Source organism: Mesocricetus auratus, unplaced genomic scaffold (assembly GCF_017639785.1).
Source record: "Mesocricetus auratus isolate SY011 unplaced genomic scaffold, BCM_Maur_2.0 Super-Scaffold_6730, whole genome shotgun sequence".
Classification (NCBI taxonomy): domain Eukaryota; kingdom Metazoa; phylum Chordata; class Mammalia; order Rodentia; family Cricetidae; genus Mesocricetus; species Mesocricetus auratus.
In genome coordinates, this window is record NW_024429184.1 from 86,989,264 (window position 1) to 87,007,645 (window position 18,382).

Below are 18,382 nucleotides of genomic sequence, written 5' to 3' on the forward strand. Positions count from 1 at the left end.
GAAACAGACACCGAGTAACTCAGGAGTGAAAGACCACACTGTTCTCATGTCCACCTCATAAACACGGGTATGGAAGGCGCACCTCTTTATGGGCTCCAGCTCTGCAGCTGAAACCCAGATCTCCACACACAGCTTACAAACATCTACTGACAGAACTACCCTCAGCCCATAAAATTCATGAGCTACTGACTGTCTTTGTTGCTACTCAACATTCATCCTGGCAGGACTGCTCAAAGTCACCTTCCCAACTTCCAGAAAGGAAAGTCCTGCCAGTCAGCATGCCAACTGTGGCCTGCATGCTCCCAGAGAAGCCAGTGCAGGGTAAAGGGGAAGTATCTTCCCAAGTAAACCACATGAGACCTTTGCCTCTTTCTCCTCTCAGGGTATCTTCCTGTTATGCCTCTTGGTTGGTAAATACATGACCAGGATACATATGGCCAGGACTTAACATGTAAGGGCAGTGTTCCACAGCAAGAGAGCACAGGGCTGGGTCTACACTGCGGAGACAAGGACACTTGGTAGTTGATAATACCCTAGGTCTAGACAAGTCCAAGAAGAAGACGAAGGGAAGAGCCCAGGCAAGGGACTAGAGAGACAGGAAAAGCAAATGGGTTAGAGAGTAGAGCTTACACCCAGGACCAAGGGACCCTGACAACCAGTGCAACCTGGGTGTTAATGCCTACTGCTGATGGCCATGAGAGAGAATTATACTGTATCTGTCAAGGAGTGGCTGGCATCTGCAGTCCTTATTTCAAGGCAAAGCAAAGACCCCGTATGGCTCTAAAATGGCTGCTATAACAAGATTTTCCTTGTCCTTTTTACACTCGGGACTTTGGAAGAATTTGTTCTCCCTTTCAAAATCTGAACTGTCTTTATACGATGACCCATAATGTCAGGGGTAGATGGTGTGGATACCAGGTGACAAACGGCAGAAAGTCATCGTGATATACAAAGAAATCAACCAAGCAGGCCCAGAGGAGCCGGTGACTAGGAGAGACCGACGAAGGCAGCAACAGAAGATGCAGGAAGTCAAAAGGAACAGGGACCACTAGGCAGAATCGTGTCTGCTATCACTGCCCCAGCCTGTACTTCAGGTGGGAGATGTGTGCAGCATTCAGAAGCACATACTTTTCCTACCCCCTCTTGCTCTTACCTTTTCACACAAGGACCACCAAGCCATTAGGCTCTCCCTGGTTCCAACTCTGTGATTCCAATGAAGCAAGACCCTGCCCTATTGAGAGGGGCCCCATGCACAGCTGCCACTCCATACTACCCATGACAGTGGTTATACCCCAAACCCACAACAGCCTCTCCTAAGTCAGGCCCCCCTTAGGCAGTGGCCAAGTATCTCTAGTCCCAATAAGCAACACTCCATAATAAAGTATGTCTCTCCTGCTACTAAGAAAAGAATGGAAGATGAATACTAGATGCCTCCGATGTCTTACACTGACATTAAGAATTTAAACTCCCTTGAAGGCACTATTTCCAAGTCTCTTGCTAAAAGTCACCAAAATTACCGATAATAAAACAGGCTGAGAACATGCCCAGCATTCCCTGACCTCCCAAGTTTGGTTATGGGTCAGCTTATCCACACATCACACTGTTTTACTAAGGGAGGGAAGGCATTTGGGGCAAGAAATAGAAACTAAAAAAGCCCAAACAATGGCTTATATCATCCTACACCTCTAGTTTACCTCATCCCATCTATCTGAAAGGGCACACGTTGCTTGCCATCTCACTGTCCCCTTCAGCTGACTCACATCCTAGAACTGCAGACATATTTGGTGATGTGTGGGGACATTACTAATCCCTGGACCAACTCCAGGACTAAATTCAAGCAAAAATCTATATATAACCTAGTACTGTATGGATGAAGCCAGACACAACAGAGACAGTATGAGTGTGAGGGGCCACAGCTAGCAAAACTAATTAGGCCCAATGGCCAATAAACAAATAGGGACTTTTACAGATGGAGGACCTGGGCAAGCTTTTGAAGGGCTTTATACCACTTTGCTGACTGGGTGTTGGCTATAAGTGAGAATCCACTGAGCTCTATGCATACAACGTACACACTTTTCCATGTTAACCATCAACCCAAAGTCCTTGACACCTCTGCACCGTGGTGAGCTGACAGGTGGGCTCCCCTGCCTTCTAGCCTTTGCCATCCCCTTGTCTGGGTTTGCAACTCCAGAATGGTACCCAGGAGCACCCCAGATGGCCCAAGCTCACACTTACCGGCTGCAGCCCGTCCTCTTGTCTCTGGCTCTGGTTGGGACGATTGATGAAGGAACGTGTGGAGACTTTGTAGTGGTTCAGTAGGCATACAACAACCACTACCATCACTGTGACCACCACGACAATGATGAGGACCTGTGCGAACTCCAACTCCGCTGCAAGGAAGAAGAAGGATGATGAACGATGGCCCCAGGGCCTGCATCTTTCCTGGCTCTACAGTTCCTGCAGCTGCAGGAGTCACGACCTCTCAGATCCAGCCCCCTTAGGGAATGCAGAAACTATGACTACGCTTTGGAGAAGTAGAAAATACAGTCATAAAGCTGATGTGTGGCTGGGCCAGGGGTGACACCTGAGCTCTGCCTGCAGATGCTGCAGGTCAGTCACTTGCAGGGCTTTGGTATTATAACTTTTAGAACAGATGGATATTCTGGGAGGGCCCTATGCCACGGATCTCTGCTGCTCAACTTGGCAAAGTTCTAAGACCTGCTCTTCAAACTTAAAGCCTTAAGAAAATCTTTTGATGGCCCTACCAGACCTCCAGGGTTTGGTCTACAACTTTCTTCACTGACAAAATGGAGTTCAAGGTCAGCCTGATGAGCTTACCACGGGCAGCTGTGAAATAGGCGCCTGTGCACATTGGGCCAACCTCAGGACAGCTGAGACTGTCTCAACTCCTGTCCTGTCAGGCAACACCCACCATCTATCTCTCTACTCCAGCAGAGTTGAAGAAATCTCTCTGAACTGAGGCTGCACCTACATACCAGCTCAAGAAAATGAACCTACCTCCCTGGTTTAGTAAAACTTCTCAGAGCTCAACTCACAGGAGCTGTGCTTTAAAGGGAACATAAATGTTAAGAGACTAGCTTCAAGCTTCTGGTCCTGGGAGGATTTGTCTTTGTAAGTGACTTAGAAAACATATCGCCATCCTGCAGGCTCAGCGTCTGAGTGGTAAGGTTAAGGTAGGTCTCCAGCAGTAAGATTACAAATGGCTTCCCACAGTCATTACTGTGCTAGGCACACACACACATCTGGAGTCCCGCCCATCTCTGGTTCAGCATTTCTGACCCAATATCGAATTTAGTGTACATCCAGCGATTTTCATAAAACTATGATCACAAGTCTGTTGTGGCTTACATTGCATTCTCAGTGTCTAGCACATGGTGGTGCCTGGCAGGTAGGTAGTTAAATGGTTTCAACAGTAAGAGGAAGACTCAGGGATGAACTCAGGCCCGGAGAAGGTACTCAAGCACACAGCTCCAAGCGGGCCTTCTCTGAGGACAGCGAGTGCTGGCAAGACAGGCCTATGCCGGCTGCAGAGGACAATGAGAATACCTGCAGAGTCCTGAGGAATCTATGTCATGAGTTCAGTCACAAATCCAAGGACAAATACCTCTGTGTAGAACATGAAGGAGGCAGGAAGCTGCTTCTACTTAGGCCAAAAGAAGTGAGCTTAGAAATGAAGGCTGATTCTAAATAATGCCCTGTTTGACCAACTTCTTATTTTTCAGAGAAATAAGAGAATTCTCACAAACTGCCCTCCGGGTTAAATTGTTTCCTAGCATTTACCAGAGTCTGCTTTTGCAAGAAGATCATATTGCTGTTCAGACATGGAGGGAGAAGAAAGCAATGACAACAATAAGGTGGTGCATGGACCTTTGGTTAAACCTCCACTTGGCGGCTCTTCCTGAATTAACCTTTCCTCATGTGGAAGGCTCTGGAGACACAGTGAAGATCATCAAGTCATATGTTCATATAGACTCTTCTGTATAAGAGAATATCATCTGAAGAGGACTTTATCACAGAAAATTTAAAAATTAAACACTATAGAAGGAAACAGTCAAATTCTACTGAGGCCCTATTGTCCCTCCTGCCTGAAACTACCCCATGCTGTTCTGATGAGATGTTTAATCACTGGCGTGCACGCCTACTAAACAAATACCTCCTCCTCCTCTTAATTATGACCAAAACATTGGGGGGCAAGGAGAGGGAAGGAGGGAAAGAAGGAGGAAGGGAGACAGAGAGAGAGAGAGAGAGAGAGAGAGAGAGAGAGAGAGAGAGAGAGAGAGAGAGAGAGAGAGAGAGAATTAATGTGTGTAAATGTAGGTTGGCACAAACTTATCAGTAGACTATCAAGAAAGATTTCTTAGAAATAAGATGTTATTTCCAAAGGACAGCCACTTTCAGCTAGTGTGGTTTAAGAACCACCTTATGAAAGACTACCCTAAGGTGTTATCTACACCCTATCCTCTCATTATCACCGGAGACTCCGATGTGTATGTGTGTGGCGCTATGTGCCTGTGGGTACAGGTGCCGGTGGAGGTCAGAAGAGTACACCAGATACCCTGGAGCTGAAATGACAGGTAGCTGTGAGCTGCACAATATGAGAGCCGAGGACTAGACTTTGGTTATCTATAAAAGCTTGAGCTTTTGATGGCTAAGCCATCCCTCCCATTGCTTACACCAACTTAATAGGTAAAGCTGTGCATCTTGCCAGGCAGGATGACCAAACTAGGTACACAGCTGCTCAGCACTGCGGAGGACCATGCAGAAAGATGGTGACTGAGGCCAGCCTCCACTACTGTGGTGAGACCCTATCTGAAACAGGCATAAAAAATATGTACCTTATTTTTTAATTATTTATTTCTTTTCATTTCGTATTGTATCTCCCCAGTTGCTGGCAATTTTTGACTTTTCCTTGAGTTATGGTAATTTATGCTTCCCTTTCTCATAATTAATTCATATTAGTCTAATTGTCGTTTTCTTAATAATTTCTTAGGTATTTATGAGAAATATTTACATATTGTGGCTACAAGCTTTTGTTCCACATGTTGCAAATATTTCCCCTCACCTCTCATTTCTGTAAAATCTTCTCTGAGTTTTTCTACAGAGGATATTTCTCATGGTATAAATTATTCTCTCATGTCTTTCTTTGTGACTAAGCTAACATACCAAAGGCATTTTTTTCCTCTAAAAACTTTCACTTCGTTCTTTCATGTTTAGATCTTCATTTGTGTTGTATTTTATATTTTGGGTCCAAGATAGCACATGGCAATCTGAATCAAATGACCTAATGCATTACCTAAAAATCCAAGCAAGGGCTGGGCGTTGGTGGCTCACACCTTTAATCCCAGCACTCAGGAGGCAGAGGCAGGCAGATCTCTGTGAGTTTGAGGCCAGCCTGGTCTACAGAGCGAGTTCCAGGACAGCCTCCAAAACAGAGAAACCCTGTCTCAAAAAACCAAAAAAAAAAAAAATCCAAGCAAGAGTGAGAAAGATCCCTACTGCATAAACAGTGCATAGCATGGCTCCCTTTAAAAGAAAGAGTCCCAGGCTAGACTCTTAAGAGCACTTGACAGTTCTTCCAAAGGCCCTGAGTTCAATTCCCAGCAGCCACATGGTGCTTCACAACTGGCTGTAATGAGATCTGGCACCCTCTTCTGACCTGCAGGCATACATGTAGGCAGAACACTGTACATGTAATTAATAAATAAATCTTAAAAAATAAAGAAAAGAAAAGAAAGAGTCCCCATCCCCCCCCCCTTCTCATGAGGACTGGTGCATCTGTGTCTTCACCCCAAGCTCTCCTGGAAACACCCTGCCCTTGCCGAGCTGTCTGCAGCTACACAACTGCCCTGAGGTTTCAAGCATAACTGCGGTGCCCAGGGACATGGATGGCACAAATGCTTACTGGCAACATTCGGGATCCACAGGTACCAGACTATCAGGAAGCAGAGACATGTGGCAGGGTGAGGTAACAGGTTTACCTAAGGGCTTCCTTCCGGAAGCATGAATAGGGTCCCTGGGGGTGGGGCATTGGCCAAGGAAATTAGCCTTACAGTAATACCCAGTGGCACCCTGGGGCAGCTGTAGGCTGATGAGAACCGGAGCACTCAGCCCAGGCATGACCAGCGACTCTTTGAGCAAACAAGAATGAAATCCAGGGTGTCTGATCTCTAAGGCCAGAGTCTTAACAAGTCATGGCTAGCAGCAGCGCATGATGGGATCCCTGGGCTGCTTCTTGAAGCCCCTCCCTGTGGTGCCTTCACAGCAGGGCCTCTAGGTGTAGTACCCAGAGCAGAGTACCCAGAGCAGCTACAGGGTTAGGGCAGGAAAGATAGCTCAACAAAAGCCTGAATATTTTGAGTTTGATCTCTGGAGGAGAGAGATGACCCACCCCCCAAAGTTGTCTTCTGACCTCCGTATGTGTGTCCTGGCACATACATGTCGACATGGACACCCACAGCACACATATGCATGTACATGATAACATCAATTTAAAATATTTTAAAGCCTATCTACTCTTTGAACATGGGGCAACACAGTCAATGAGAACAGATCATTTTCTCATTTAAGTTGCAAGAGACAGAAAGCCAAAAATGGGGAAATATGAAGAATAAAAATGTCCAGCTCTAGGGGATTCTCAACGTAGAAATCAAACAGAGGGTGGTCCCCAGGGATGAGCAGATCTCAGAGTCCGGCTCTGTGGAAAGGCCCTCCCGCTCAGTCCTCCATACCCACATGTCTGTTTCATTTATTTTAATCAGGAGGCTCTGCCCCAAATCTGCACAGCTTGTTTGTATGTTATGTGGTGGGAGATGGAGAGGGCGCAGTGGGACAGGGATCCTGGGGGACATGTGAAAGCAGGACGTTTTCATTTTGCTTTTGAGGGGTAGGTTAGGAAAGGGGCATTAGGAAAAGAATGAATTTTGAGAGAAATATTAAGATGGGAATACTTGTGAAGCCCACAGGAATAGCAGCGTTTTAAAAGGGTAATTGGATGCTTTGGAGGCTTCCAAATTTTCATGTAACTCACTATGGATGCTGAACACAGCCTGCCAGGCAGGCTTCCTTGATTTCAGTAGTTGGGGATATCAACCGCAGTAAGACAAAAAGCAGTCATGCAAGCAAAGGGTTTGAGGCTAAACCGAATATGCAAGCTCCCGTGCCTTTCATGGAACTGAAACCCAGAGGGCAACGGATGAGTCATTGCCATCCACACACCAGAAATTTTATGATAAATTTATAAAGCTTACAGGAAGAGATCAGAGTGCCTTACTTTATTATTGTAAAACAGTGGCAACGACGACAGTGATGATGGCATCTCTACCTTTATAGAAACATCTCCAAGAAATTCTGAGCAGTATGGTGGGGGACCACAGGGTCAGAACTGTGTGGAGTGGGCTGGTCCATTCCTCGGTCGGATGAGGACCTGAACTGAATCCTACTGGAGGCGTGAATGTCTGAACTATTTTTAATGAACTCTGGGGAGCTGTGTTTGTACCACCCTTGGGTTCCTAATATAACATCCACTTCTATTTGTGGGATGGCTAGTACCATCTTCCATTCAGTCTTTCCACATCTACAGAAGTCAGGTTTCTAAATGTTTAATCAGTTTTAAGTTCCAGATGTGTGATGTGTTTCCCTTACAGAAACCCAATCAGGGAGGAACATAGCGTGGGCCCCATGAGCTCTTCCTTTCACCAGCAAAACAAACACTTTGACCACATGTGGGAAAGCTGCCATGTAAAACACTTACGTCAATTGCCAGGACCAGCCACTCCTCACAGACCTCTGAGTGAGTCACTTCCCACTGTTATCAACAGAGCCCCTCTACCTCGTCCCCTTCATGCTACAGTCTGGGAACACAGACTGGGAGAACAGGAACAGACCCTGTCACAGAATCCCACCCTCTAGACAGCCCTCTTCCTACTCCCTACCACAGCCGAGGCAGAGAGGCCAACTTTGTGACATTGGGTTGGCCTTGTTTGGCTTCTACACACTGAACTTGTGTCTGCATTTCCTTCCTGTCTCTGTCCTACTCAACAGAAACAGGTGTAGTGATAAAACGACAGCCATGGTGGTGGGTGACTTTTTATTTATGGGTCTGTGACACTTTTAAATTGTTGCGTGTTCCTATAGTCTGGCAAATTCTTTCCAAAATCCTAGAACTAAGCAGCCGTGGAAGCAGGAAGGCGGATGGGGGCAGGAATTGGAATCTACTTAGCCTGTAATAGCCTTAAGCTCGAGAACTATTAGTATAAAAATACTCTTGGAGATTTTAATGGTTGGATGAAAATTCACACTCATTAAACACCAGAGTTGAGGGCGATATTCAGCCTCTGCTACAAAAAATGACTTCACAGATAGACAAAACAATAAGAGCTGTAGCTTATGATTATATTAAAATTTTAAGTTGTGTTGTCCTTTGTGGTCAACTGGTTACTCCAATTTATTTGTTAATGAGTAGAACAAAAGGGCGAAATAAAAAAATAGAACTACACAAACAGCCAGGTCTTTGCAACTGCTGGCTGTATCTTCCTATAAATTCTTCTCTGGCCCCTTGAGAACAGGTTCCTGACCTTTACATTGATTCCCATATCCATGCAGTCCATTCCATACTGACACTCCTTTTTAATATTTGTCCTCTGACCTTCTCTGACAAACTGAGTCCTGAGTCAGGTCATCCATAACTTCCCAATGTGAAATTGGTGTTACATATAAGGTGATCATGTCCTCCAAATTCCATTCCCTAATTTGTCTGTACACTGTCTAGTGTGGAACCATATTCTGGCAATCACTCACCAACAACTTTAATAATGCTAGCATTTTATCAAAGGTTTTCATATTTTGTGCCAATTACCCAGCATTCCTATTTAAAGGAAGTGCAAATTGTCACCAGAAAAGAAAGCTTGTGGTTGCTGTAAATTATCTGCTTCTATGCTCCTATTACATTCCTATATTTACATAAGGCAGTTTGCATAATAACAGCATCGGAAGTGTTATCTTATGATAATATAAAGGTGCATCACTCCAACTTTGGTCCCAACCAGGCACCTACCATGGCGCTGGTAAGCCAGTAGCAGTCAGCAAGGATTAGACTAAGGAATCTCTAGAATACAGATTCTGCAAAAGGCCAAAGCACCCACCCAATACAACTTTCTCTACATACTCCACAATCTAGACTTTCCTGATCTCTTTAGAAACTAAAAAATGACCTTAACATGTTCCAATCAAAGATGACTGGCAGATGGTCTTTTAAAAAACAAAAAGATAAAAGAAAACCAGCAGAGGAGTAGCAGAGTACAAACCTTTAAAAAGTCCATCCCCTGCCATGCTATAAATGGGAACTAAAAGTACTTTAAGATCATAATCCCCCTTATAAGAGTCATTTAAAATCCACCCTCACTTCATCTCCACGTTACTAAGAAGGTGTCAGAAGAAATGCAGCAGCACATGGCACTGTCACAGTCCCAGTCCCAAGCGGTAGCTTCTGAACGCTTGCTAGCTGGCAGTCTGCTTGCCTCTCGCTTTACCTGGCTCTCCATCCATCACTCTTGGAATCAATTTCTGTTTCCCAATATCTCCTGTTGCTTTGATAACCTGAAAAACCATTCAATGATCCAACCCCATTGAAAGAAATAGTTTTGTCTTCCAAATGTTTTCGACTACTTAGAGTGAGAAAAAGGAAAAAACACTATTAGTCAAAGGGGAATTCTAAGGGCATTTGAAGGGGGGAAAACCAACTATATTTACATATAAAATCTCTGAGCATAACAAGCTAATTGCAAACCAAAGAAGATAGAAAAAGCTCCCTCCGAGTCCCACCTGAGAGAGCTGACAGACCAACAGGCAAAACAAACTTTTTTTTCCTCTTGAGACAGGGCCTCCTGTATCCCTGGCTGACCTCCAACTCAGACAACTTACTGTGTAGCTGAGGAAAACCCTGAACTTCTCACCCACCCGCCTCCACCTCTCGATTTGATGGGATACACCATGATTGCCAGGCTTAAGAACAGACTTCCTGGGCAGGACTTAACTGCTCTGCTCAGCTCTACTCAGACCAAAGTCCAAGGTGGGGAGGAAGGAAAAAAAAAACCCACGACAAGCCCCAAAGACCACGCGTCACCCGCAGCTGCCCTCTGCAAATGTACCTTTTGTAAAGAACAGGTCTTTAAATTGGACCTCCTTCAGTGTGCTGTTGTTGTTCAGCTGGTCGATGGACATAATCAAGTCCTTTGCAAGGGAGAATCCAACTGTGGCACAGCCCACCCAGTTCAAACCATCCTTCAACTTCAGGCAAGCTCCTCTCCAGGCAGCTCAGAGCTGTCAGTGATAGCCGATGTGGGGGGGGGATGCTGTTCTTATGTCTCTTTCTACTCTATCAGCAGGGGCCCAGCCCAGGTGCTAGACTCAAACACTGTGGCTCCGACCACAGACTGTGACTACCAATTATCAACTGCCATCAACAGAAATCAGGAGGTCTGTGGCAGGAAGCTGGCAGTGTCACAGAGAGTAAGCCGTCTCCAATCCCAAGAGCACTCAGTGTTGTTGACGACAACATATATCAATGGTTAGTCTGCATGTCTCTGGTTTGGCCTCACACCCAGACAGTTCACATCCAGACATGTCACAACCCCAACATGTCACACACACAGGCAAGCAGAATGAAGCTAGACAGTTCATCTTATCCTATTACATTCAATAATCTTTTTATAACAGGCAAAAAGCAAGTCAGACTCCGCAGAAAGAGGGGATCTGAAAATCTCAATATAGTATTTTTACCTTTCCTCTTTGCAGGAAGCTTTTAGAGTTAAGGAAATAGGACGTGTGCTTACCAAGACAGCATGGCAAGCAGGAATGCCAGCCTCGTGTATCCAGCTGCCAGCCCCCACCACATCCCTCCTTCAGGGACAGGCTAGAGGCTATCCTCCCCGCAAAGCCCCTGACGGCTTACACCAGCTCTCCCAGTGCTGACAGCTGGCAATGCCTTACCACAGCAAAAAGTGCTCATATTCATATCCCCTCTTATCTTGTGCTCATGGCATCGCAGCACAAATACAGCAGAGAGAGAATCCTTTAAAAAAAAAAAAGAACTCTCAACCTTACTATGCAGTTTTTAGTTCAAACAGTTCTGAAATTACAGAAAAACAGCCCCAGGTGATACAAAGGGGCCATTCAAACAGGAAAGCAGAGACCTATCTCAGGAGAACACGTCCCCGGGCTCCTTTTGTACAAGCAGCCCCTTTCTCCAGAGGTCTAGACAGTGTTTTTCAAATGTTCATAAAAACCCCTCTCATGTATTCTGATGGCCCGAGGCTGTGAGGAGAGGCTTCGTAGAAGGCTGCATGTCTGTTACAGTTTTCAGAAAAAAAGTCACCTGGCAGTCACAATGAGAAGGGCAGAGTGCCACGGTCACACTGCAAATAGCCACGACCACAGGCCCTGAGCTCTGCCGAGAATAGCTTTTGTTTTTCCTTATTTAGGGTAAATAGGAATGACATGTGGGCCACGACAACCATGTTGGCTGTAGGAAGAGTTGTCAAAGCAAAACTAAACTGTTGGTTACTACCAGTCAGAAATAAGGACAATCTGACGTCAGCTGTCAGTCCCCGTTGAGAGCCCAGGAATGCCACCTGGGGCATGACAGCAGGGTCCAGGCACTGAGGACATCACTCTTTCCTACTCTAATTATTAGAAGCAGAAAAGGGACAAGAGAACCACCAACAGGACTTTTGGGAAGTTTTCCATAGCTCGAAGAAGCAGAAGTTCAATACAAAAATGGACATTTGATCATATGAGGCAATGTGACTGTTCTTTAGTCATTTCTAAATTCAAAACTAGGTCCCTTCCTTAGTGATACGTTTCTTGGTTTTTCTCATGGTTATAATGTGGAGTGAATATGGAGGATATGGGAGTGGGGTTTCAGGTAGATTCACAGAGTCTCCAGCTCATGGACTGCTCTAGAAGAGTCCTGGTACAAAAAAAATTAGAAACTACTTCCACTTCAAGTCAGCTTCCGTGGTGTTCAGCTATTGATGGTTCCCAGAGCCTGGGATCCTAGCAGACCGGGGACAGCTGTCACAGTGGCTCACTGTGACACTGCAGTGAGAATATGATTGCCTTCTAAGTCTCTTGTAATCAGGGGTTTGGCCCGTTTCAAGGGCTCTGAAACCCCCTTCCGTTCTTTGCTACTGGACACATTAGCATTTTGAGATAGTCATGAATAACCAACTTTGATATTTATATTTTTAGAATATTATAAACACCACCTATCTAAAAATCTGTTGGGCATAGGAACACATGGCAGGTAGATCTCTGTGAGTTTGAGGTCACCCTGGTCTACATAGCAAGCTCCAGGCTAGCCAGGGCTACACAGCAAGACCCTGTCTCAAACAAAACAAGAACAAACTGAAAAAGAACCAACATCATCGTCCTTTTAATGGCCACACATGTATGTTTCCTTGACTTTCTTATCACTGGGCATTTTGGTCATTGGATCCAATTTAAATTAAGCTCTAATCAAGTAGGGTGATAGTGGCACGTGCCTTTAATCCCAGCACTCAGAGGCACAGGCAGGCAGATCTCTGAGTTTGAGGCCAGTCTGGTCTACAGAGCAAGCTCCAATACAGCCAGGGCTACACAGAGAAACCCTGTCTCAAAGGAAAAAAAATGTTAAGAACTTTTGCCTTATAGATGAAAGTTTAAGCTTTTTAACACACACACACACACACACACACACACACACACACACACACACACACACACACGCACGCACGCACCACCGCCCGCAAATGCTATCTTGTATTCCCATAGGCTAGTCACTGTAGGCTGCAGGGCACAGTGTCTGTAGAAATAGGCTAATAGGCTGTGTCTGCCATGTACATGGCAGACAGCCTGGCCAGTGTTGCCCAGTGCCCCAGCACAGCGTTTGCTGAGGGGCTCTCTGGGTCGGTTCCACAGTGAGGCCCTTGTTTGCTGTTCTTACTCCCTTAAACATACCTAAGGAGGTTGCTCCTGGAAGAGCCCAGAAGTCAAATCATACAAACCATAACACAGGGGTTTAGCCCATGACACACATCGCATTCTGGCTACAATAGGTAAATACTAGCTTTTTTTTTTTTAAAGATTTGCTTCTTAATTTTTTAATTACTTATATTATCTTTGAGATTATAATGTGATTAGTCATTTCTCCCTTCTCTTTTCTCCCTCCAAACTCTCCCAACTACCCCCCCCCGTCTCTTTCAAATTCAGGGCCTCCTTTCTCATTAATTTTTGTTACATATTTACTCCCAAATACGTAAGTACAACTTGCACCATTCATATAATGCTACTTGGATGTATGATTTCAGACTGACCATCTGGATAATCAGCTGGGGTGCATTGCCTGGGGATGACTACTCCTCCTACCCTCAGCATCCCTTAGCTGCCTGGAGCTCTTGGTGTAGAGTCAAGGCCTCCTGAGCTTTCCCCCACCCACTATAGCATATCTGTGGGTGTTGCCCTTGTTCAGCTCATGCTCAGATAGTCATGTTGGTGAGACTTCATGGGTGTTGTTTAACTGATAAGTGCCAATGTTTCCTTTCCCTTGATTCAGAGAAAATGACAGCACACAAAGTTAAAGGGCATGGGAAAGACTAGTGAGCCGGACAAGAGGATACAGTGTGGTCGTGTAAAACCTATGGGAATCACATGCTCTTCTACTGTGTCTTAAAACGACATCTCTAAAATAAGTGCTCTGGAAGGATTTGCAAATAAACAGTAGTTTTCTAATCAACTTAGATAAGTCTCAAAGATATATGAACCAGGGACTGGAGAGATGACTCAGAGGTTAAGAGCACTGGCTGCTCTTCCAGAGGACCTGGGTTCAATTCCCAGTAACCACAAGGTGGTTCACAACCATCTATAATGAAACCTGGAGCCCTCTTCTGGGACTAAAGATGTGTGCCACCACTGCCCAGTTTTTATAGCTAACTACTGTGGCTGGCTTTGCATTCTGATCTCCAGTGGCTTTATTAGATCATAAAAATATGTCACCACACATGGGCATGGGACCATTAGGGCTCTTTACTGGGGCCTGGGTAACCTTCAAGTAGCCATAACCCCCAGAGGAGAGCGGCTTTTCCTCCTTCCATTAGCAGTCATCAACTGCCGATACCTCCTCTACCACGAGTGTGATCCCAAGGCTCCTCCGCATTCATGCAGGAATTTTGCCTGGCTTGGTCTTGTGCAGGTAATCACGGGTACTATGAGTTGATGTGTGCCACAGACATGCCACGTAGAAGCACAAAGGAGGGGCATGCAACCCAAATAACATCAGTCATGGCTAACACCAAGACAGTACTCGTAAGGGGCCAACTGACATCTCCAAACTCTTTGAGCTCGTGTAACTGGCCCACTTAATTCTTGTAGCTACTACTGAATGAATACCAGATATTATAACCTTAAATATGAGCAAACTCATGGACAGAAAGGTGGAGTAGCTTGGCCAAAGTCACACAGCTTGTGAGTGGAAATGACTATGGCCCTACCACCTGTCACTAAACACTTGATCAGATCGTTATAAATATAGAGAATCCCAGCATGACCCCTAAGCCAAACCCTGTCTCTAGAAGGGCTTTGATGTAGATGTATCATTTAAAAGGAACAAAGAATGAATTAGGACAAGGGCTCTTGGAAAGGGCAGGGGCCATTAGCTTCACTATTTAGAAAAGTGGTTACATACAGAAGATCCTGACGAAAAGGGTTTATTTTGACTTATGGGTCCAGACCATGGTGCTGGGTAAGGCATGGCAGCAGGAGCATAAGTCTGGCTTGGCAGTCAAGAAGCTGAGTAAACACATTACACCCCCCCACAGGAAGCAGAGAGAAAACAGGAAGTGGGGCCAGACTATGACACTTCAAAGCCTGCCTCCAGTGACCTACTTCCCTTCATAAGGTGCTATCTCTTAAAGGTTCCAAAACCTCCCCAAAGTTTCTCCACCAACCAGGGACCAAGTGTTCAAACCCTTGAGCCTACTAGGGACATTTCAAATTCAAGTCACAACAAAGTTCTCTTGATAGTATACAAAAATAAAAAGCTAAAATATTGATTCATAATCAATTTCCAGAATATAACTTCCCTTTTACATTGGTATTATTTTATAACTTATTATATTTGCAGCCCTTCCCTCCCTTTCTTTCCCATCCTAAGTTTGAACTCACTGGAACCTATCCCAATACCAAAAATAATGACTTACCTAAGTGACTGTTCAAGTCCACCTATTTAGTGAAGTGGGAAGTACTGAAACCAAAGATAACTGTTAAACCACTATGATGTCAGACATCTTTAATATTTCTCCACGGCTGACGGATCAGCATGTGAAAACAGGAAAAATCTAGGTGTAAACACTAACCCTCTTCAGGGCCTTATGATGACATCCAATCATAAAAAGTAAACCCAAACAGGACTGGCTAACAGAGCAGGCATTCATTCTCATCTGATGCCTAGGTGATTCTCTCATATGGCAAACGGGGGTAAGGTCTTGTGTTAGTTAAAAGTGACCTTAAGGTCACTATTCTCAACCGCACTCACAATTAAGACATAAAATGAAGTGTGGAGGAGCAGAGCAGCAATAATAAACTGGTCTCAACTGTGTAAGGAAAATATAATTTGTCCAAATATATTATACAGTATTGAAAACTGAACATAAAAAATGGGCAAATTCATGTATAGATGATATGATTGAAGATCTCCATGGACCTATACCCCAGGAAAACAAACATGACTGGTAAAAAGTGTTAAGAAAGAAACCCTTCAAAGTCTCTGAAATTTGTCTAAGTCAGTCAGCAGATTAATAAACATCAGAATTAATCTACTTCATTTCCCTAAGGATAATGAGATCCCATGGCACAAGAGCCATTCCCCTTCCCAGTGTCTGCAGGATAGAGTCACTCCTGGTGGCTATGGACACAAACGGTCCTGCTTTGCCCTCACACTCCCAGGTCCTGGGGAAGAACTTGGTACCTCCACATGAGATCAGGCATCAGCCGGCCTTTGACACAGAGGTTAAGTAACAGGTGAATGTCAAGAGCCCATCCTTTCTGCCTCCTCCTTCCTTTCCCTACTCTTACAAAGGTCTTCACCAAGCACAGCAGACTGAGAACATCAGAGACCCAACTGTGCCCACTCCTATTCACCAGTCAGGCAGAAGTTCCATGTTAGGAAGGGCAAGCTCAAAACAACAGAAGTTACTCAATCTGCCTGGTCTCTACCTCATAAGGCAGGGCACAGGGTGGGGTTTAGTCTGACAGCAGTGGTCCAATATTCCTGCCACACCACTTCAGCAGTGACTAAAAGATCTTGTCTAGAGTAAAGTCAGACCACATGAGAGAGAGTTGCACTGCCTCTCTAAGAGACAGTTATTTAGAAGGGACAAAGGGGCAACTCAAGCATGAAGGTAATTTAAAAAATAGAAACTTTAGTAGTGAGTGACTGAGAAGTAGCTCTAGCTCTTATGAGAAATGTGTTGCCCTGTAGCTGACAAATTCTACAGAGAATTAAAAAACAAGAATTAAGGAAAGTTCTTCAGAGGTCAGACCATACCTCAAAGGCTATCACAAAAATGCCTCTGTAAAAGGGGCCTGAATTTAAGAGATGCAGACTGTAACAATGTATTCCCTTACAGAGTGAAAAACAAGGCAATCAGCTAACAATTAGTGGAAATTATCAGCTGGGAATAATACCAACCAAGGCAGACAGCAAAATAGGAATATGGGGTAAAGAAATATGGGACACAATCTTACTAAAACGACTATGGTCTCTTGTGACTCTCTTGCCTAAGACTATGTCCTCTGGAGAGCAATATGAGAGGTGTTAGACCACAAGGTGGAGTTGAACAAAAAAGTTCAGCCAAGTCATTAAGTAAACAAGAGAAAACTAGGTTCAGGGATGGGATTGGAATTGAGTCATGGAATCTATCATCAAAAAATGTTCATGGCTTAGTTCTCAACAAAATACGTGAAATGACACTTGGCAGAGAGGCACATGCCAATAATCCCAGCATGTGACAGGCAGAGGTAAGAGGCTCAAGGGTTTGAAATTAGCTTGGACTTACTTCATGGTTACTGGCACAGGATTGAGTTGTCATATCCCAACATGGACTGGGGAGTGGTACCTGATGCCTCACCCACAACTGAGCAGTTCCTGGTAGTCACTGGCTGCTCTGTGAACTGGAGCTATTTTTCTTTGGCGGTTTAGCCACTGGAGTAGTGCCCATGGTTCAGTAAATAATCCCACAGCCCACACATGCATGTGACCCTAATTAAATGCAGTGCATTATTAAAAATCAAAGACATCAAGTAGGAGGGGGAAATGATGGGAAAGAGAGGGGTTTTAAGGAGTGGGGAATGGGGATGCCACATATGAAATCATTAACGAATACAGAATATATTTCTAAAATCAGTTTAAAGAATTTGGCCACCATTGACCTAAGGAATGGTAGTGCTTCAATAGTGGAGATATTCCAAATGAAAATTAATACACACATGCCTACCTGCTTTATTTTGCCACTCTCCTAAACGATTTGCTCTCTTCCAGGTTCCTCATGGCTCTGCTATTGGAATTTCTTTGTACTTTATTTACCTGGAGATACACTATAATGATATGACACACAAACTTGTAGGATCTACCCTAATTTTCTTTTTCAGGTAGCATCTCACTAGGGAGTCCTGGCTGGGCTAGAGCTCAGTATGTAGATCAGGCTGGCCTCAAAATCAAAGAGGTCCGCCCGTCTCTGCCTCTTGAGTAATAGTATTAAAGATATGCACCACCACATCCAGTTTGAGCTCTAATATTTTTAAGGTATCTAGATTTTATATGAACATGTCTAAACATTAGATATTTGAATATTCCATTCTGTGTGCATAGATGTGTGTGCACAAGTTCCAAAATTTTGTGGCTTCCCTTAAAATAAGACAATCATGATCACACTGTAACTTATTTGATTAGGAGAAGAAATATAAAATATCATAGCTCAGATTCAATTCTCAGTATGTACGCTTTACTAGGTATAGTTTCACCTTCTAAGTAGAAGAAATTAGAGCCTCGAGGAGTTTACCGTGCACTGCTTTAATTCAAGCAGCTCACTCACTGTTTGGCATCAGATAACTTATGCATTAAGAAATATGTCTGATCTTTTTCTTTAAGGAAAGAAGTTGGGGAGACCTATTTGTTTTGGTTTAAGATTAATTAATTAATTATTGTATATACAGTGTTCTGTCTGCACGTATGCCTGCACACCAGAAGAAAGTACCAGATCTCATTATAGATGACTGCAAGCCACCATGTGGTTGCTGGGAATTGAACTCAGGACCTCTGGAAGAACAGGCA

The 18,382-nt window shown here is 44.4% G+C and overlaps 1 protein-coding gene across 7 annotated transcripts in view; it reads right to left on the bottom strand.

Moving 5' to 3' along the window:
• Positions 1 to 18,382, bottom strand: part of Ldlrad4 (low density lipoprotein receptor class A domain containing 4) — a 328,936-nt gene that overhangs the window by 37,024 nt on the left and 273,530 nt on the right. For 4 of the 7 annotated variants that reach the window (XM_005074630.4, XM_013116803.3, XM_013116802.3 and 1 more), the window contains exon 4: positions 2,236 to 2,390. In XM_005074630.4, the coding sequence (XP_005074687.1) occupies positions 2,236 to 2,390 (155 nt within the window). Of the gene's footprint in view, positions 1 to 2,235; positions 2,391 to 10,166; positions 10,341 to 10,850; positions 10,981 to 18,382 lie in introns of those variants that run through there. The other 3 variants (XM_021229821.2, XM_021229820.2, XM_021229822.2) reach the window with 2 other exon arrangements.